We start from the raw sequence: 21,893 nt of genomic DNA on the forward strand, positions 1-21,893 counted from the left end.
CTACAAGAAAGCAAAAAAAAAAAAAACACGCAGCACAGCACACGGGACCACTGGCTTAATGAAAATGCAAGTAACTCTGCAAGAAAACTTGTGGAATCTCAAGTGAAAACTCCATTGTCTTTGAAAGTGAAGCTCCTGCATCATGTTGCTCTGGGTAAAAGCTAGACACATACCATACGGGAGACTCTTGTTATATGTGTCGAGGTGCATTAGCGAGGAGCGACACCTGCTGGTGTTTTGTGACTGAGCATATGAGCAAGTCCCAACACGACAACCTTTTTTTGCAGCGGTGAGCCTGGACGGGTATAATAGGGAGGGCTAAGAAGGAAGCCCCGAAAGACACTGACGTGGAGAATGCGGGCGTCAATCCCGCTACTTCTCCCATGCAAAGCGAGCGCTCTACCATTTGAGCTAATTCCCTTGCATTGCCTCCAAAGATGCATGTTCCTTTGCCTAATTGAAACGGGGCATACAGGTGGTGGAAATACCTTTCCCATCGGGCAGGAAATGACTTTCGCTCCTCATCGCTCGGCTCGTTGTTCTAGGGGCATGATTCTCGCTTAGGGTGCGAGAGGTCCTGGGTTCAAATCCCGGACGAGCCCTGCTTTAAGCTTTCCACATAAGACTGGACGTACTTAAAGGAGCGCTATGCAATTCCATAATGTGACTGAATGGGACCCTCGGCCGGTTAGCTCAGTTGGTTACCAACCTCTGCCGAAATAAGTACTTCTTCTGACAACTGCCCAACAATGAGGGGGATATCGCTTTTCAAAAAACTCGCACCACAGCACACAGGACCACTGGCTTAATGAAAATGCAAGTAAGGCTGCTAGGAAACTTGTGTCGAGGTGCATTAAAGAGGAACGAAACCTGCTTGTGTTTTGTGACTGAGCATTTGAGCAAGTCCCAACGCAACAACCTTTTTTTGCACCGGTGAGCCTTGACGGGTATTATATGGAGGGCTAAGAAGTACGAAGGAAGCCCCGAAAGACACTGACGTGGAGAATGCGGGCGTCGATCCCGCTACTTCTCGCATGCAAAGCGAGCGCTCTACCATTTGAGCTAATTCCCTTGCATTGCCTCCAAAGATGCATGTTCCTTTGCCTAATTGAAACGGGGCATACAGGTGGTGGAAATACCTTTCCCATCGGGCAGGAAATGACTTTCGCTCCTCATCGCTCGGCTCGTTGTTCTAGGGGCATGATTCTCGCTTAGGGTGCGAGAGGTCCTGGGTTCAAATCCCGGACGAGCCCTGCTTTAAGCTTTCCACATAAGACTGGACGTACTTAAAGGAGCGCTATGCAATTCCATAATGTGACTGAATGGGACCCTCGGCAGGTTAGCTCAGTTGGTTACCAACCTCTGCCGAAATAAGTACTTCTTCTGACAACTGCCCAACAATGAGGGGGATATCGCTTTTCAAAAAACTCGCACCACAGCACACAGGACCACTGGCTTAATGAAAATGCAAGTAAGGCTGCTAGGAAACTTGTGTCGAGGTGCATTAAAGAGGAACGAAACCTGCTTGTGTTTTGTGACTGAGCATTTGAGCAAGTCCCAACGCAACAACCTTTTTTTGCACCGGTGAGCCTTGACGGGTATTATATGGAGGGCTAAGAAGTACGAAGGAAGCCCCGAAAGACACTGACGTGGAGAATGCGGGCGTCGATCCCGCTACTTCTCGCATGCAAAGCGAGCGCTCTACCATTTGAGCTAATTCCCCTGCTTTGTGTCCAATGATTTATGTTCGTTTCGCTCATTGAAACGGGAAATACGGGCGGTGGAAATACCTTTCGCATCGGGCTGGAAATCACTATTGTTCTTTATTGTTCGGCTCGTTGGTCTAGGGGTATGATGCTCGCTTCGGGTGCGAGAGGTCCCGGGTTCAAATCCCGGACGAGCCCTCCTTTAAGCGCTCCACATAAGGCAGGAAGTACTTAAAGGAGTGCTATGCGGATCCGAAATAGGTGGTTGGCTCAGATTGGAGAGTGTTACACTCAAGATTTGAATGTCTATTGATCGATCCTGGGTTTTGGCAAGTTTGCCTGTGTTCATCGCTTTGCTCTCGCTACCAAAGAGCTCTTTGACCTCATCAGACCGAGCAGACTGTCCTCGGTAACCAGGCGGGTCATCTATCACTTGAAGTCGCATTCCATTGTGTAATGATTAGCACTCTGGACTCAAATCTCAGCTGGCCTTCTCATTAGCAATTGCTACTTTTCATACTGACAACAGGTCACCTGTACTCAATGAGCCAAAGGTCTTTACACCCAAGGGAAAGCGGAAAATACAGCTGAACAAATTGGCCATGTCTGAGACGTGCATGTGGTTGCACACACACACCAAAATTATGATCTAAAAACATCTGGGCAGAGAGATTTTTCTTGCCCAGGGCGAAGGACTTGTTTGTACAACTGCCCAACAATAACGGGTATATGGCTTTTCGTGATACTACAAGAAAGCAAAAAAAAAAAAACACGCAGCACAGCACACGGGACCACTGGCTTAATGAAAATGCAAGTAACTATGCAAGAAAACTTGTGGAATCTCAAGTGACAACTCCATTGTCTTTGAAAGTGAAGCTCCTGCATCATGTTGCTCTGGGTAAAAGCTAGACACATACCATACGGGAGACTCTTGTTATATGTGTCGAGGTGCATTAGCGAGGAGCGACACCTGCTGGTGTTTTGTGACTGAGCATATGAGCAAGTCCCAACACAACAACCTTTTTTTGCAGCGGTGAGCCTGGACGGGTATAATAGGGAGGGCTAAGAAGTAAGAAGGAAGCCCCAAAAGACACTGACGTGGAGAATGCGGGCGTCGATCCCGCTACTTCTCGCATGCAAAGCGAGCGCTCTACCATTTGAGCTAATTCCCCTGCATTGCCTCCAAAGATGCATGTTCCTTTGGCTAATTGAAACGGGGCATACAGGTGGTGGAAATACCTTTCCCATCGGGCATGAAATGACTTTCGCTCCTCATTGCTCGGCTCGTTGTTCTAGGGGCATGTTTCTCGCTTAGGGTGCGAGAGATCCCGGGTTCAAATCCCGGACGAGCCCTCCTTTAAGCGCTCCACATAAGGCAGGACGTACTTAAAGGAGCACTATGCGGATCCGAAATAGGTGGTTAGCTCAGATTGGAGAGTGTTACACTCAAGATTTTAATGTCTATTGATCGATCCTGGGTTTTGGCAAGTTTGCCTGTGTTCATCGCTTTGCTCTCGCTACCAAAGAGCTCTTTGACCTCATCAGACCGAGCAGCCTGTCCTCGGTAACCAGGCGGGTCATCTATCACTTGAAGTCGCATTCCATTGTGTAATGATTAGCACTCTGGACTCAAATCTCAGCTGGCCTTCTCATTAGCAATTGCTACTTTTCATACTGACAACAGGTCGCCTGTACTCAATGAGCCAAAGGTCTTTACACCCAAGGGAAAGCGGAAAATACAGCTGAACAAATTGGCCATGTCTGAGACGTGCATGTGGTTGCACACACACACCAAAATTATGATCTAAAAACATCTGGGCAGAGAGATTTTTCTTGCCCAGGGCGAAGGACTTGTTTGTACAACTGCCCAACAATAAGGGGTATATGGCTTTTCGTGATACTACAAGAAAGCAAAAAAAAAAAAAACACGCAGCACAGCACACGGGACCACTGGCTTAATGAAAATGCAAGTAACTATGCAAGAAAACTTGTGGAATCTCAAGTGACAACTCCATTGTCTTTGAAAGTGAAGCTCCTGCATCATGTTGCTCTGGGTAAAAGCTAGACACATACCATACGGGAGACTCTTGTTATATGTGTCGAGGTGCATTAGCGAGGAGCGACACCTGCTGGTGTTTTGTGACTGAGCATATGAGCAAGTCCCAACACAACAACCTTTTTTTGCAGCGGTGAGCCTGGACGGGTATAATAGGGAGGGCTAAGAAGGAAGCCCCGAAAGACACTGACGTGGAGAATGCGGGCGTCGATCCCGCTACTTCTTGCATGCTAAGCAAGCGCTCTACCATTTGAGCTAATTCCCCTGCTTTGTGTCCAATGATTTATGTTCGTTTCGCTCATTGAAACGGGAAATACGGGCGGTGGAAATACCTTTCGCATCGGGCTGGAAATCACTATTGTTCTTTATTGTTCGGTTCGTTGGTCTAGGGGTATGATTCTCGCTTCGGGTGCGAGAGGTCCCGGGTTCAAATCCCGGACGAGCCCTCCTTTAAGCGCTCCACATAAGGCAGGACGTACTTAAAGGAGTGCTATGCGGATCCGAAATAGGTGGTTAGCTCAGATTGGAGAGTGTTACACTCAAGATTTGAATGTCTATTGATCGATCCTGGGTTTTGGGAAAGTTTGCCTGTGTTCATCGCTTTGCTCTCGCTACCAAAGAGCTCTTTGACCTCATCAGACCGAGCAGCCTGTCCTCGGTAACCAGGCGGGTCATCTATCACTTGAAGTCGCATTCCATTGTGTAATGATTAGCACTCTGGACTCAAATCTCAGCTGGCCTTCTCATTTGCAATTGCTACTTTTCATACTGACAACAGGTCACCTGTACTCAATGAGCCAAAGGTCTTTACACCCAAGGGAAAGCGGAAAATACAGCTGAACAAATTGGCCATGTCTGAGACGTGCATGTGGTTGCACACACCCCCAAAATTATGATCTAAAAACATCTGGGCAGAGAGATTTTTCTTGCCCAGGGCGAAGGACTTGTTTGTACAACTGCCCAACAATAAGGGATATATGGCTTTTCGTGATACTACAAGAAAGCAAAAAAAAAAAAACACGCAGCACAGCACACGGGACCACTGGCTTAATGAAAATGCAAGTAACTATGCAAGAAAACTTGTGGAATCTCAAGAGACAACTCCATTGTCTTTGAAAGTGAAGCTCCTGCATCATGTTGCTCTGGGTAAAAGCTAGACACATACCATACGGGAGACTCTTGTTATATGTGTCGAGGTGCATTAGCGAGGAGCGACACCTGCTGGTGTTTTGTGACTGAGCATATGAGCAAGTCCCAACACAACAACCTTTTTTTGCAGCGGTGAGCCTGGACGGGTATAATAGGGAGGGCTAAGAAGGAAGCCCCGAAAGACACTGACGTGGAGAATGCGGGCGTTGATCCCGCTACTTCTCGCATGCAAAGCGAGCGCTCTACCATTTGAGCTAATTCCCTTGCATTGCCTCCAAAGATGCATGTTCCTTTGGCTAATTGAAACGGGGCATACAGGTGGTGGAAATACCTTTCCCATCGGGCAGGAAATGACTTTCGCTCCTCATCGCTCGGCTCGTTGTTCTAGGGGCATGATTCTCGATTAGGGTGCGAGAGGTCCTGGGTTCAAATCCCGGACGAGCCCTGCTTTAAGCTTTCCACATAAGACTGGACGTACTTAAAGGAGCGCTATGCAATTCCATAATGTGACTGAATGGGACCCTCGGCCGGTTAGCTCAGTTGGTTACCAACCTCTGCCGAAATAAGTACTTCTTCTGACAACTGCCCAACAATAAGGGGGATACCGCTTTTCAAGAAACTGCAAAAAACTCGCACCACAGCACACAGGACCACTGGCTTAATGAAAATGCAAGTAAGGCTGCTAGGAAACTTGTGTCGAGGTGCATTAAAGAGGAACGAAACCTGCTTGTGTTTTGTGACTGAGCATTTGAGCAAGTCCCAACGCAACAACCTTTTTTTGCACCGGTGAGCCTCGACGGGTATTATATGGAGGGCTAAGAAGTACGAAGGAAGCCCCGAAAGACACTGACGTGGAGAATGCGGGCGTCGATCCCGCTACTTCTTGCATGCTAAGCTAGCGCTCTCCCATTTGAGCTAATTCCCCTGCTTTGTGTCCAATCATTTATGTTCATTTCGCTCATTGAAACAGGAAATACGGGCGGTGGAAATACCTTTCGCATCGGGCTGGAAATCACTATTGTTCTTTATCGTTCGGCTCGTTGGTCTAGGGGTATGATTCTCGCTTTGGGTGCGAGAGGTCCCGGGTTCAAATCCCGGACGAGCCCTCCTTTAAGCGCTCCACACAAGGCAGGACGTACTTAAAGGAGCGCTATGCGGATCCGAAATAGGTGGTTAGCTCAGATTGGAGAGTGTTACACTCAAGATTTGAATGTCTATTGATCGATACTGGGTTTTGGCAAGTTTGCCTGTGTTCATCGCTTTGCTCTCGCTACCGAAGAGCTCTTTGACCTCATCAGACCGAGCAGCCTTTCCTCGGTAACCAGGCGGGTCATCTATCACTTGAAGTCGCATTCCATTGTGTAATGATTAGCACTCTGGACTCAAATCTCAGCTGGCCTTCTCATTAGCAATTGCTACTTTTCATACTGACAACAGGTCACCTGTACTCAATGAGCCAAAGGTCTTTACACCCAAGGGAAAGCGGAAAATACAGCTGAACAAATTGGCCATGTCTGAGACGTGCATGTGGTTGCACACACACACCAAAATTATGATCTAAAAACATCTGGGCAGAGAGATTTTTCTTGCCCAGGGCGAAGGACTTGTTTGTACAACTGCCCAACAATAACGGGTATATGGCTTTTCGTGATACTACAAGAAAGCAAAAAAAAAAAAAACACGCAGCACAGCACACGGGACCACTGGCTTAATGAAAATGCAAGTAACTCTGCAAGAAAACTTGTTGAATCTCAAGTGACAACTCCATTGTCTTTGAAAGTGAAGCTCCTGCATCATGTTGCTCTGGGTAAAAGCTAGACACATACCATACGGGAGACTCTTGTTATATGTGTCGAGGTGCATTAGCGTGGAGCGACACCTGCTGGTGTTTTGTGACTGAGCATATGAGCAATTCCCAACACGACAACCTTTTTTTGCAGCGGTGAGCCTGGACGGGTATAATAGGGAGGGCTAAGAAGGAAGCCCCGAAAGACACTGACGTGGAGAATGCGGGCGTCGATCCCGCTACTTCTCGCATGCAAAGCGAGCGCTCTACCATTTGAGCTAATTCCCTTGCATTGCCTCCAAAGATGCATGTTCCTTTGCCTAATTGAAACGGGGCATACAGGTGGTGGAAATACCTTTTCCATCGGGCAGGAAATGACTTTCGCTCCTCATCGCTCGGCTCGTTGTTCTAGGGGCATGATTCTCGCTTAGGGTGCGAGAGGTCCTGGGTTCAAATCCCGGACGAGCCCTGCTTTAAGCTTTCCACATAAGACTGGATGTACTTAAAGGAGCGCTATGCAATTCCATAATGTGACTGAATGGGACCCTCGGCCGGTTAGCTCAGTTGGTTACCAACCTCTGCCGAAATAAGTACTTCTTCTGACAACTGCCCAACAATGAGGGGGATATCGCTTTCCAAGAAACTGCAAAAAACCTGCACCACAGCACACAGGACCACTGGCTTAATGAAAATGCAAGTAAGGCTGCAAGGAAACTTGTGTCGAGGTGCATTAACGAGGAACGAAACCTGCTTGTGTTTGTGACTGAGCATATGAGCAAGTCCCAACGCAACAACCTTTTTTTGCACCGGTGAGCCTCGACGGGTATTATATGGAGGGCTAAGAAGTACGAAGGAAGCCCCGAAAGACACTGACGTGGAGAATGCGGGCGTCGATCCCGCTACTTCTTGCATGCTAAGCAAGCGCTCTACCATTTGAGCTAATTCCCCTGCTTTGTATCCAATGATTTATGTTCGTTTCGCTCATTGAAACGGGAAATACGGGCGGTGGAAATACCTTTCGCATCGGGCTGGAAATCACTATTGTTCTTTATTGTTCGGCTCGTTGGTCTAGGGGTATGATTCTCACTTCGGGTGCGAGAGGTCCCGGGTTCAAATCCCGGACGAGCCCTCCTTTAAGCGCTCCACATAATGCAGGACGTACTTAAAGGAGCGCTATGCGGATCCGAAATAGGTGGTTAGCTCAGATTGGAGAGTGTTACACTCAAGATTTGAATGTCTATTGATCGATCCTGGGTTTTGGCAAGTTTGCCTGTGTTCATCGCTTTGCTCTCGCTACCAAAGAGCTCTTTGACCTCATCAGACCGAGCAGCCTGTCCTCGGTAACCAGGCGGGTCATCTATCACTTGAAGTCGCATTCCATTGTGTAATGATTAGCACTCTGGACTCAAATCTCAGCTGGCCTTCTCATTAGCAATTGCTACTTTTGATACTGACAACAGGTCGCCTGTACTCAATGAGCCAAAGGTCTTTACACCCAAGGGAAAGCGGAAAATACAGCTGAACAAATTGGCCATGTCTGAGACGTGCATGTGGTTGCACACACACACCAAAATTATGATCTAAAAACATCTGGGCAGAGAGATTTTTCTTACCCAGGGCGAAGGACTTGTTTGTACAACTGCCCAACAATAAGGGGTATATGGCTTTTCGTGATACTACAAGAAAGCAAAAAAAAAAAAACAAGCAGCACAGCACACGGGACCACTGGCTTAATGAAAATGCAAGTAACTATGCAAGAAAACTTGTGGAATCTCAAGTGACAACTCCATTGTCTTTGAAAGTGAAGCTCCTGCATCATGTTGCTCTGGGTAAAAGCTAGACACATACCATACGGGAGACTCTTGTTATATTTGTCGAGGTGCATTAGCGAGGAGCGACACCTGCTGGTGTTTTGTGACTGAGCATATGAGCAAGTCCCAACACAACAACCTTTTTTTGCAGCGGTGAGCCTGGACGGGTATAATAGGGAGGGCTATGAAGGAAGCCCCGAAAGACACTGACGTGGAGAATGCGGGCGTCGATCCCGCTACTTCTTGCATGCTAAGCAAGCGCTCTACCATTTGAGCTAATTCCCCTGCTTTGTGTCCAATGATTTATGTTCGTTTCGCTCATTGAAACGGGAAATACGGGCGGTGGAAATACCTTTCGCATCGGGCTGGAAATCACTATTGTTCTTTATTGTTCGGCTCGTTGGTCTAGGGCAGGGTTCCTCAACTCTTACCCTGGAGGTCCGGAGCACTGCAGAGTTTAGCTCCAGCCCTGATCAAACACACCTGAGCAAGCTAATCAAGGTGTTCAGGATCAGTAGAAAATCAAAGGTAGGCGAGTTTGATCAGGGTTGGAGCTAAACTCTGCAGTGCTCCGGACCTCCAGGGTAAGAGTTGAGGAACCCTGGTCTAGGGGTATGATTCTCGCTTCGGGTGCGAGAGGTCCCTGGTTCAAATCCCGGACGAGCCCTCCTTTAAGCGCTCCACATAAGGCAGGACGTACTTAAAGGAGTGCTATGCGGATCCGAAATAGGTGGTTAGCTCAGATTGGAGAGTGTTACACTCAAGATTTGAATGTCTATTGATCGATCCTGGGTTTTGGCAAGTTTGCCTGTGTTCATCGCTTTGCTCTCGCTACCAAAGAGCTCTTTGACCTCATCAGACCGAGCAGCCTGTCCTCGGTAACCAGGCGGGTCATCTATCACTTGAAGTCGCATTCCATTGTGTAATGATTAGCACTCTGGACTCAAATCTCAGCTGGCCTTCTCATTAGCAATAGCTACTTTTCATACTGACAACAGGTCACCTGTACTCAATGAGCCAAAGGTCTTTACACCCAAGGGAAAGCGGAAAATACAGCTGAACAAATTGGCCATGTCTGAGACGTGCATGTGGTTGCACACACACACCAAAATTATGATCTAAAAACATCTGGGCAGAGAGATTTTTCTTGCCCAGGGCGAAGGACTTGTTTGTACAACTGCCCAACAATAACGGGTATATGGCTTTTCGTGATACTACAAGAAAGCAAAAACAAACAAACACGCAGCACAGTACACGGGACCACTGGCTTAATGAAAATGCAAGTAACTCTGCAAGAAAACTTGTGGAATCTCAAGTGACAACTCCATTGTCTTTGAAAGTGAAGCTCCTGCATCATGTTGCTCTGGGTAAAAGCTAGACACATACCATACGGGAGACTCTTGTTATATGTGTCGAGGTGCATTAGCGAGGAGCGACACCTGCTGGTGTTTTGTGACTGAGCATATGAGCAAGTCCCAACACGACAACCTTTTTTTGCAGCGGTGAGCCTGGACGGGTATAATAGGGAGGGCTAAGAAGGAAGCCCCGAAAGACACTGACGTGGAGAATGCGGGCGTCGATCCCGCTACTTCTCGCATGCAAAGCGAGCGCTCTACCATTTGAGCTAATTCCCTTGCATTGCCTCCAAAGATGCATGTTCCTTTGGCTAATTGAAACGGGGCATACAGGTGGTGGAAATACCTTTCCCATCGGACAGGAAATGACTTTCGCTCCTCATTGCTCGGCTCGTTTTTCTAGGGGCATGATTCTCGCTTAGGGTGCGAGAGGTCCCGGGTTCAAATCCCGGACGAGCCCTCCTTTAAGCGCTCCACATAAGGCAGGACGTACTTAAAGGAGCACTATGCGGATCCGAAATAGGTGGTTAGCTCAGATTGGAGAGTGTTACACTCAAGATTTGAATGTCTATTGATCGATCCTGGGTTTTGGCAAGTTTGCCTGTGTTCATCGCTTTGCTCTCGCTACCAAAGAGCTCTTTTTACCTCATCAGACCGAGCAGCCTGTCCTCGGTAACCAGGCGGGTCATCTATCACTTGAAGTCGCATTCCATTGTGTAATGATTAGCACTCTGGACTCAAATCTCAGCTGGCCTTCTCATTAGCAATTGCTACTTTTCATACTGACAACAGGTCGCCTGTACTCAATGAGCCAAAGGTCTTTACACCCAAGGGAAAGCGGAAAATACAGCTGAACAAATTGGCCATGTCTGAGACGTGCATGTGGTTGCACACACACACACCAAAATTATGATCTAAAAACATCTGGGCAGAGAGATTTTTCTTGCCCAGGGCGAAAGGACTTGTTTGTACAACTGCCCAACAATAAGGGGTATATGGCTTTTCGTGATACTACAAGAAAGCAAAAAAAAAAAAAACACGCAGCACAGCACACGGGACCACTGGCTTAATGAAAATGCAAGTAACTATGCAAGAAAACTTGTGGAATCTCAAGTGACAACTCCATTGTCTTTGAAAGTGAAGCTCCTGCATCATGTTGCTCTGGGTAAAAGCTAGACACATACCATACGGGAGACTCTTGTTATATGTGTCGAGGTGCATTAGCGAGGAGCGACACCTGCTGGGGCCCGTTTCAATAAGGAAGTTCAACCAACACTGAGTTAAAATCTGAACCCTGAGTTGATTTACTCAGAGAATCGTTACTCTGAGTTTTCAGTTTCAGAACAGCTGATTTGAGTTAGTTTAATCAACCCTGAGTAAGTTCACTCTAGGTTACGCGCGTGCAGCATGGCGATGAAAAGCCATCATCAATTGAGTGAAGATAGCACGATTCACCATGGCAACGGCACGTGACAAAAAGCGCTCTGTTCATTTCTCGCCAATCAAATTGAAGGAACTGTTACAAGCGTATAGTGAATATGAGCAGATATTTAGAAAAAAGTGCAACACAGCCGCAGCAGCAAAAGAAAGAGAGTTGGCGTGGGAGAAAAGTGCTTCACGTGTTAATGCGCAAGTTTATATGTCAATCACTTTTATATTTATTTTGTTGAAACTGTGAAAATGTAAATTATATTTAACTCTCTTGCTCTCATGTAGGTGAAATCCTTCTGCAATAAAAAGATCTTGGCAGCAGCTGAATATGAAATATACGACGGCGTCGTAAAAAAAAAGATTTCGAGAATAAAGTCGAAATGTTACGAGAATAAAGTCGAAATGTTACGAGAATAAAGTCGAAATGTTACGAGAATAAAGTCGAAATGTTACGAGAATAAAGTCGAAATGTCAAAATCTGACATGAACTACGAATTAACTCACTGATTCAGATGACGTACTTAAACATAATTTAAACTCTTAAACTACAACTTTCACGAAAATAAAATATGTATTACGACGAGTTTATTCTCGTAACATTTTGACTTTATTCTCGTAATCTTGAATTTATGTTATTTTTAACGTGGCACTAAAACGCCGTGGTAGAAATACAATAACTTCATTCATTCAGGAAAGTTTAAAGAAATAAAATAGTCTTGCTAGTAGGATGACTGATTGGGAAATGTTAAATATACTTCTTAAACTGGCCTTAAAAGTTAAGATAAAACGTCCAAACGGGGCCTCAGAATTCTCTCCCGACATAAATATAATTCTGTGCGAATTAATGCAGCTTCCTCATCTATGGGTTCATGAATAAACGAACATGCTATTTTAAGTTCTGTGTGACTAAATAGAGCGCGATTAGGAACTCTAATCAATAAACATATGACGTATGTCATTTCAACCCGCTCGCGCTTCGAAAAGGGGGCGGAGATTGTAACAAACCCTGCGTTTGCGGAATAAAACCTGCTCCCGACCAGGTTAGGTTCACGGAGTAGGTTACTCTGGTTACTCACCCGGAGTATAAGATACCTCGATTTCTGAAATGGGCTTGACTTACTCCGTGGTCGCGGGTTTGACATTCCTCGCGTTCTGAAACCAAAAACCCTGAGTATTCCGTTTTCTGGGGTTGACTTACTCGGAGTTTGCACTTACCCTGCTTTCTGAAACGGGCCCCTGGTGTTTTTTGACTGAGCATATGAGCAAGTCCCAACACAACAACCTTTTTTTGCAGCGGTGAGCCTGGACGGGTATAATAGGGAGGGCTAAGAAGGAAGCCCCGAAAGACACTGACGTGGAGAATGCGGGCGTCGATCCCGCTACTTCTTGCATGCTAAGCAAGCGCTCTACCATTTGAGCTAATTCCCCTGCTTTGTGTCCAATGATTTATGTTCGTTTCGCTCATTGAAACGGGAAATACGGGCGGTGGAAATACCTTTCGCATCGGGCTGGAAATCACTATTGTTCTTTATTGTTCGGCTCGTTGGTCTAGGGGTATGATGCTCGCTTCGGGTGCGAGAGGTCCCGGGTTCAAATCCCGGACGAGCCCTCCTTTAAGCGCTCCACATAAGGCAGGACGTACTTAAAGGAGTGCTATGCGGATCCGAAATAGGTGGTTAGCTCAGATTGGAGAGTGTTACACTCAAGATTTGAATGTCTATTGATCGATCCTGGGTTTTGGCAAGTTTGCCTGTGTTCATCGCTTTGCTCTCGCTACCAAAGAGCTCTTTGACCTCATCAGACCGAGCAGCCTGTCCTCGGTAACCAGGCGGGTCATCTATCACTTGAAGTCGCATTCCATTGTGTAATGATTAGCACTCTGGACTCAAATCTCAGCTGGCCTTCTCATTAGCAATTGCTACTTTTCATACTGACAACAGGTCACCTGTACTCAATGAGCCAAAGGTCTTTACACCCAAGGGAAAGCGGAAAATACAGCTGAACAAATTGGCCATGTCTGAGACGTGCATGTGGTTGCACACACACACCAAAATTATGATCTAAAAACATCTGGGCAGAGAGATTTTTCTTGCCCAGGGCGAAGGACTTGTTTGTACAACTGCCCAACAATAACGGGTATATGGCTTTTCGTGATACTACAAGAAAGCAAAAAAAAAAAAACACGCAGCACAGCACACGGGACCACTGGCTTAATGAAAATGCAAGTAACTATGCAAGAAAACTTGTGGAATCTCAAGTGACAACTCCATTGTCTTTGAAAGTGAAGCTCCTGCATCATGTTGCTCTGGGTAAAAGCTAGACACATACCATACGGGAGACTCTTGTTATATGTGTCGAGGTGCATTAGCGAGGAGCGACACCTGCTGGTGTTTTGTGACTGAGCATATGAGCAAGTCCCAACACAACAACCTTTTTTTGCAGCGGTGAGCCTGGACGGGTATAATAGGGAGGGCTAAGAAGGAAGCCCCGAAAGACACTGACGTGGAGAATGCGGGCGTCGATCCCGCTACTTCTTGCTTGCGCTTGCTGCTTCTCGCTGGTTGCGCCAAAGTAAGCCCAAAGTAAGCCCACATGAGCCAATCACGTTTGTCTCTGGGGCTTACTTTTGACCAATCACGTTTGTTTCTGGGGCTTACTTTTGACCAATCACGTTTGTCTCTGGGGCTTACTTTTGACCAGTCACGTTTGTCTCTGGGGCTTACTTTTGACCAATCACGGTTGTCTCTGGGGCTTACTTTTGACCAATCGCGTTTCTCTCCTCTGGCTAACTTGGACCAATCGCGTTTCTCTCCTGTTCCTTACCTTTGACTTATCACTTGCCGCTGCACTGTTATTGTCATCCCTTCAAAAGGTAAGACTATGCTTTACTTAATTATTTAATTGAATACATTTTCCGATTTTTAATATAGAAAAAAACATGTCGCTACCGATCAGATAAGTTAAAATCATCCGCCGTCTGCTAATTAATCGTCTACAATGATGTGTGTGATTTTGTATGCAGTCATGTTTTCTGGCTATGAATGAACAAAATGATAAAACAAATTGATGAGGTAAAAGTTTGTGAGGAGTTACAGTCTCAGAAAAATAATAATAAGAAAAGTTTGTGAACAAAAAACAAGCTGTTTTTTTATTTGTGAAAGTTAACAAACGCATTGTTAAAAAAAGAAAGCCTAGACTAAAAGTTTTAAATAGTGTAGAGTGGAATAAATGTAGACTGTGATAGACTGTGTGTGTGTGTGTGTGTGTTTGTGTGTTTGTGTGTTTGTGTGTGTGTGTGTGTGTGTGTGTTTGTGTGTGTGTGGGTGTGTGTGTGTGTGTGTGTGTGTTTGAGAGTTGACATTTTAAAGAAAACATAATCAGCAGAACATTCAATCAATGTAAGTCTATGGGATTTCTGAAAAGTTAGGAAAATCCGTAAGTCTGATCCCTTAGAAATGACATAGCAACTCAAGTCACACCAGCCTGAAGATCTGTGTAAAATTAAATTATTCCTGGATAAATAAACGATTCATAAAATAACTAAAAACTGTAATATGGTTAAGTGTAGCTTGTTAAATTATTGTTACACACTAAACATACAGGTATTTTTTAGGTTGCTAGAGTTAATAGTCTCTTTCTGATTTTCATTTCAGAAAATGTACGCATACCCCGTTTTTCGCCGACAATTGGCAACATCATCACGACTCCTCATGGCGCCATCGCCAGAGGCGAATCGCCTTGAAAATGTTGAGTCTGGAAGGGCTAAACCGAAGGAGCAGGTGCTGGCAGAGGCCAGTTCTTTTGTCAGCTCAAATGGTGGAGACCCCAGTGACCAGTTTTTAGTACTGGCTCACTGCAAACTTCAGTTTGGGAAGTACCAGGGTCAGAGATTCAGATGGCTCCTGGAAAACTCGCTGGGGTACGCAGTTTATTTGGTACTCAGCATTTCCAATGAGACGGCGAACACAACCCCCCTGTCACAAAATAAACAACTGTTCCTACAGTACACCTCTCATATTAGAGAGATGGCAGAAGAAGTGGAGAAGTACGAGAGGAAGCAAGAAATGCAAGCTGAAGCCCGGGCAGTTGGAGACCAGGGCTGCTTGATGGTGGAGTTTGGTGACTTCCAGGGCCGGTCCATGAAGGATGTTTATGAGGACCAGAGCAAGGAGGCCAAAGCCCTCATCAGATACCTGGTTAAGGCAGATGCCAGGCCCAACACAAACATGGCCATTTTCAAAAGCTATGTAGTGAAAAGACAGGCTTCTGCTGTGGGCAGCAGTGTACGTCAGCCTACACCTCCATCTGCAACATCCAGTGCTTCTGCACAACCACCCGCAGCCTCCACTGCGTCTGCATCTCCGCTAAAAGCACTCCAAACTGGTGTATCGCAGACTGCCAGTGTGAAAGCGCTGTTGGCACGTGGGAAACATTTGTCTCCTTCACAGCTCGCCAGAAAACTCCTTTCACCAGTTAAATCCTGTGAGTAGGAGTGTTAATATGGAATTTTCTCTACATGTATTACTTTATTGTAAAGGCAAACTTGTCCACTTGCTGTTTCCAGATCCATTACTGAAGGTCCCTTTACCTCCTCCAGCACCAGAACTCCCTGCCAAACATTTGGCCCAAAGGCAGCTTTTCGTAACTGGTAAGCAAGCACCATTTCATACGTTTGTCTCTGTGTATTGTTTGCAGTATTTAGTTTTAACATTTTTGCTCCAGACACTTCCGTTCCCGCTGCTGAAGATGATGCGGAGCTGATGTTTGCTGCATCACAATGTGAAGCACAACTAACTACAGGTGTGGCATATGACACAAATGCATATATTTTAAGTATGTTTTGTGAAAACACACAGGATTATTTTTTAAAAGAAAATCAACATTTTTAAATATGTTTTGTTTACAATACAGAACTACATCAGATCATGCCTCAAGCGGGATGCATTCTTTGAGTGCACTTCTTCAAACATTAAGGTTGTCTAAAGGTTTCTGTGTATTTATTAGCGTTTTTTTTTTTGGAATAACCCATTGTTGAACCATCACCGGCAAACTTTTTCTCACAGCTTGCTTGTCTCACTCACTCTTTAGCTCCCATTGAGCAGACAGGATGGTGGAGATTCATTGTTTTAGAAGAAGCGCCATCTCACATTTTCTTTTAGAATTAGCATTTTATCAGGCTCCTATCTTAATGTTCAGCTATTTCACTTGAATGGTAATGAAAATAACCCATTCATTGCTATTACTGTAAAGTAAAAAGAAAATTTGAGATGGCACTTTTGGCAGTTAGCACTTTTGAGATAACAGAGGTTTTTCCTTACTCTATCTGTGTGCATGCTTCATGTCAGTGGGCATTTTACTGAATTGATCACACCTCATCTTCCTTACTCCATTACATCTGATCCTCATTCTCAAAGAGCTGTACCGATTCCATATTCATTACATCAATAAAATGTACACTGTTCTTTGCTTCTTAACACCATTTTCTTTGTTGCTATTCCTAAATATAATCATAATAATTATTAATACTTGTCCAAAATTACTGCGTCGCATGCTTGTGGGCTGCATTTATGGCATTTTACTATCAAATCCAACAGTCATCCTTATTTTATTTTTGTTACTGTTCACTCAGAGGCCTGTGCCGGTCCGTCTCCATCAGCCGAAACAGCAAGAACACCAGATCTTCCACATCATCAGCCATCGGCTGAGCTTCCAAGCCACTGGAAAGATCATCTTCCACCTTTCCAGCATGAGTGGATCCGGAACACACTATTCGTGGCCAACCTGCGAACCGGCAAGCCAGAACTAGTGTGCCAGCTGAAGCTTTGGTGGCATCCTCCTCAGCCCCCTTTAATTCACACTCAGCCACCCGCCTCACCTGACCTCTTCTTCTGTCGGCCCCTTTTCTTATGGATGCCGCTGAAGATGTGGTTAATTCCTCTTGTCTGTGTTCGCCCAGACTGTGGTAAGCACAGACTGACAGCGGCAGGACTCTACCGTACTGTGCGCAAGGTCTTAGACAGGTGGTATGACCTTGCCACTGAGTATCTGGAGTGCAAAGGCTGCAAAAAGAAGTATCCCGCCTGGTCTGAGGACATCTTAGGACTGCTGGATATGGGCCACCGCAGTCAGTTTCCAGCTTTGCTGACATACAGGTAATTCATAATGACAATCATTCATTAGTTGGCGCTTTTATTGTGTTAAACTTTTAACAATCAAAGCATTTGCATGATTATACTGTTGTTTCCTTAGATACTCATGTGACAACAGGGTGCTGAGGATGATGAGGGAGAGGACACTGGGCAACAGTGTGACTCAGCTTTACAAGAAGCTGATGGAACAACACAGTGAGGCATGGACACAGCGTGTCCTGCAGTACCTTACTGCCTGTGAACCATTCACAACGTCCTCCCTTGTGCAGCCTCCTGTGTTTGCTGAGCCTCCTCTCTTCCCTGCCCTACCTAAACCTAAGTGGCTGTTAGCTGTGTACGCCAGGGATGTTCTGGGGCGAATGCACGAGGTCAAGGCCAAAATTACTTCTATCTTTGGTTGTGTTCTCAAGATGGACTCCACAAAAAAGATATCACAGCCCTGTTTATATCATAAATTTGCCTGATATGGATATATGTGCATACATAATGTACACAGTTTTTGACCCTTTTATTTTTCTCAAAAGGTCACAAAGAAACTTGCCGGTGCTGCTTCAGGAACAGCTGCCTGGTGCACAAATGTTGGGAATGAGCATGGTCAAGTCCTTGTATCTGTTCTGACAGCCGCCGAGGGACATGGACTGGACTCCATGGCAGCTGGCCTCATGAAACGCTACCGGGAGGCAGGAGAGGCTGCCCCAAAAGTGATGTACGTGGACAGAGATTGCTGCAGTCAGCACGGCCAGTCTTGGGTGAAGGTCATGTTTTCAGAGTGGGATGAGCTTGAAGTGCGCCTCGACATCTGGCATTTCATGCGGCGATTTGCTGCAGGTGTCACTACAGAGGCTCATCCGCTTTACGGCATCTTCATGGCACGTCTATCCACGTGCATCTTTCAGTGGGATCCAGAGGATGTGGCTGCTCTTCAGCGTGCAAAGGTGGGTGAGCTGGCGGCAAATAAGACTGGCCCCATCTCAGAAAAGGTGGTCAGTGCTCGCATTACCAGGAGAGAGTTGGCACTGCACTGCCGGAGGAGGACCAGGGGTGTGGAGGAGACCACCAGATTGATTGGAGCACTGATCGATCTGTTTGACAGTGCAGACGGGAAGGACACTCTGGGAGTTCCTCTGCTGGACCACGAACGGATCCGGCAGATTTGGAAAGAACAGCGGAAGCACGTGCAGTGTTTCCAAGACCCAGAGAACTTTCCACTCTACATGAGGAAGGGGACACTGAAGAAAGGTGGCGTGGAGCTCTGCTGCTACAGATGTGCCCGTGGCTCTACATCCTTGGAGTCATTCCACCTCCACCTGAACCGATTTATTCCAGGTATTACATACAAATCGATTCCTAATTTTTCTGTAAAAAATATAAGCACTGTTACTGCTTCCATTAGTTTAAAGTAATGCATCTCCATTCCTCCTCCGTGTCTACCCGTGACATAAATGTCAAACTTTACTGTATTATTACATTTATTTTCTGTCTTGGCTGAAGTTATGAGTTATAATGACATAATATATAATGATATATGTATTACAAGTAACCAGTTACTTCATAGCATCTCAGTAGTTGTACATAGCCTGTACATATGTGAGAAATAAAACTCTTTTTTGTTTTTTTTACTTTTAGGAACCAGTGCCAGTGATGCGCATTTTCAGGCCTATCTCCTCGAGGGCTTGATGCGTTGGAATGATGACCGGATGGAAGACGCCATAAAAGGAGCATCCTCCATCCGGTCATTTGGCAGAGCCATGAAAGAGGCTGTGGACCGGCTTAGCCTAACAGTCTTTGGGAAGCCCTGGGATGAGCGCTATCGCCCTCCTGGAGCATATACAGGCAAGACATTTTGTATATCTGTATAATTTTGTCTATTTAGCATTTAATGTACTAGACAAAATATTGAGACAATTTTAATGTTCCCAATTTATTCTTGTAGGTGAATTGCTGGGAATGGAGTATCTTTACAGCCAGACTGGCAAAACACTGACTCCAGTGCTCCAGAACCCCGAAGAGGAAGACAGGCTGGTGGAGGAAGTCAATGACCAGGACCTGCAAGATGAGGGATTTGGGGAAGAGATAACGGAGGACATCACAGTTCCAGTGCTGTATGAGGATGAAACCCTGCCGTGATCTCGTGATCAGCCCCTCATCTTTACCTCTGCCTCGGTCTCCAACATCACTGGCTGAGCCATCCACATCTTCTGGTGGAGAAGGACAGCATCTTGCCCCTTTAGTGCTGTCGCAGCCACCTGACACTGGAAGCAGTCTCTCCACTGAAGCTCAGGTAAGACACTTTGAAGGCTTTATATACTTCCAATCTTGTTTTATTTCACAAATTTTAACATTCATTTTCATCTACTAGGGCGCAGTCATTGGACCCGATGGCATCGCTGGTTGGGACAAGGTTCAGGATTTGGCTGGTTACCTGGTGAGCCTTAGTGAGGCTCCTTACCTCACTGATCTGCAGGTGACCGAAGCCATTCAGCTATGGACAGCTCTCCCTGACATTGACAAACAGCGGGTCAACTATCAGCCTCGACATCAGCCTCCGCTGACACATGGGCGCTTTAAGGCACCGAAGCGGTCAGGAGTCACACCGGGTGTGGAGAGTGTCAAACGGTGTCTGATTGGACATCCTGGGGGTCCAGCACAGTGGCCCAGCACCAGCCGCTTGGTTGAGGCCATTTGTATAAAGCTGTGTGCTTTACACAAGTCACCGACCAAGAAGTCCGGAGTTAGCATCCCCAGGTGGTCTAAAATCCTCTCAGATTACCACCACATCCGAGACCTGGTCCTCAACAGTCGCAGGCTGATGGATGAAACAATGATCCAGCTTTTTGAGCTAAACCAGAGGACACTCATTCAGTGGTTAGCAAAGCACATTATTTGCTTAAAATTCAGTGAATTCTTCTAAACATATCTATAATAAAAGTAATTAATTTTCAGGTTTCAACGGCGGCAGAAGAATCAGGAAATGAGTGTCCTCGCACAGGGACTGACTCCACCTGACCCAATTGCTGTGGCTGATATGCAGCTTCCTCCGCCGAGGGAAAAATTGAATGAAGCGCCATCGACATCAGGTCCAAAGCATAAATTCATCCTTCCGCCAAATCGAGAAGGACAGGCTCCTCGTTTGCGACCAGGTCGACGGCCCGCTGCTGCTAACAGGGAGTGCCCCATCGCAGCTGCCCCCACAGCATCAGGAGATGTGCAGCCCATTTCTGCACCTGGGTCATTGATGGGCACACTAGTCCTTAACCCTGACATGACTGTGTCAATGGTGATTCCGTCTTCTGGTGCAGGCACAGCTCTGCCTGCTCCTGTGTCTGCTGCTTCTGTGTCTGCTGCTCCTGCATCCCGTTACACCCAAAGGAATAGGCGCCGGCGGGCGCAAGAGACGGAAAGTGGAGTTTGTAAGAGGAAGTATCTGCGGGGGGTTAATTTTAACAAGTGCAGCAAATGTGGGCAGCCCAAAACTAAGGAGTTTGGACATAGCCGGTATGGTAGTGCCACATTTTGCTTGCATGCTTCAAATGGCAAGTCTTTAGAAGATTGGTTGGCAGAACAGCGCCAGCAAAATAAACCCCAAACTCCACCTCCTCAATAAGTTTCAACTTTCCTGTATATATTTCATGGGCCAACTCGTTCATATTGTCCTGTATATTTGTTGTGTATATCAAAGGCCCAAGCGTTCATATTCTTCTGTATGTAAATATATAAATATGTGTGTCTGTCTGTCTGTGTGTGTGTGTACTCATTTCAATGTGGGTGTGTTTTAATTTTATTTTAATAAACAATTTTACATTCGAAGTGTCTTTATCTCTGAAAATCAATAAAATCATATCCCACACATTCAATAAAAGAAAACCATTTTGAATAAACATTTTTATTTAACCATAAACATGTAATATGCTTTAATAATGATGTCTAAAACTATGTAATTGAACATATGATAACTAAATGAAGGCGCAATTGATTGATTGCAATACACATGTAGTCGACAGGTGGCAGCACGGCTCAGGTGAGATTGACCTTGTCGATCAGCTAGGGGTTCGAGGCCAGCAAGTGGAAAGTGAATTGTTACACATGTAACTAAAACTCTTACATAACGCACAGGAATTTAACCCGAATATTGTTGCAGGGAAAATTTGTCGACAAATATACGTTTTCTGCATCTTTTCGCATGCGCAGGCGGGCGCAAAGATTGGGCCCCTTCTTATGCTAAGCAAGCGCTCTACCATTTGAGCTAATTCCCCTGCTGCTAGGAAACTTGTGTCGAGGTGCATTAACGAGGAACAAAACCTGCTTGTGTTTTGTGACTGAGCATATGCGCAAGTCCCAACGCAACAACCTTTTTTTGCACCGGTGAGCCTCGACGGGTATTATATGGAGGGCTAAGAAGTACAAAGGAAGCCCAGAAAGACACTGACGTGGAGAATGCGGGCGTCGATCC

At 45.9% G+C, this 21,893-nt stretch overlaps 1 protein-coding gene and 5 non-coding genes across 6 annotated transcripts; all 6 read left to right on the forward strand.

The window, feature by feature from the left end:
• Window positions 1-1,832: 1,832 nt before the first annotated feature.
• trnap-cgg (transfer RNA proline (anticodon CGG)) lies at window positions 1,833-1,904 on the forward strand. The gene has a single exon. It is a non-coding gene; the product is annotated as a tRNA-Pro (tRNA).
• A 2,232-nt stretch (window positions 1,905-4,136) lies between these two features.
• trnap-cgg (transfer RNA proline (anticodon CGG)) lies at window positions 4,137-4,208 on the forward strand. The gene has a single exon. It is a non-coding gene; the product is annotated as a tRNA-Pro (tRNA).
• Window positions 4,209-5,945: 1,737 nt separating this feature from the next.
• On the forward strand, window positions 5,946-6,017 carry trnap-ugg (transfer RNA proline (anticodon UGG)). The gene has a single exon. It is a non-coding gene; the product is annotated as a tRNA-Pro (tRNA).
• Window positions 6,018-7,754: 1,737 nt separating this feature from the next.
• On the forward strand, window positions 7,755-7,826 carry trnap-cgg (transfer RNA proline (anticodon CGG)). Its single transcript has one exon. It is a non-coding gene; the product is annotated as a tRNA-Pro (tRNA).
• Window positions 7,827-12,831: 5,005 nt separating this feature from the next.
• trnap-cgg (transfer RNA proline (anticodon CGG)) lies at window positions 12,832-12,903 on the forward strand. Its single transcript has one exon. It is a non-coding gene; the product is annotated as a tRNA-Pro (tRNA).
• Window positions 12,904-15,004: 2,101 nt separating this feature from the next.
• Window positions 15,005-18,533, forward strand: LOC130420421 (uncharacterized). The gene is made up of 8 exons (XM_056747704.1): window positions 15,005-15,776; window positions 15,859-15,942; window positions 16,017-16,094; window positions 16,924-17,184; window positions 17,251-17,446; window positions 17,544-17,811; window positions 17,968-18,378; window positions 18,447-18,533. The coding sequence occupies exons 1-8, from the start codon at window positions 15,005-15,007 to the stop codon at window positions 18,531-18,533; spliced, it is 2,157 nt and encodes a 718-aa protein (XP_056603682.1).
• Window positions 18,534-21,893: the final 3,360 nt, after the last annotated feature.

Source organism: Triplophysa dalaica, chromosome 5 (genome assembly GCF_015846415.1).
Source record: "Triplophysa dalaica isolate WHDGS20190420 chromosome 5, ASM1584641v1, whole genome shotgun sequence".
In the NCBI taxonomy this organism is placed as follows: Eukaryota; Metazoa; Chordata; class Actinopteri; order Cypriniformes; family Nemacheilidae; genus Triplophysa; species Triplophysa dalaica.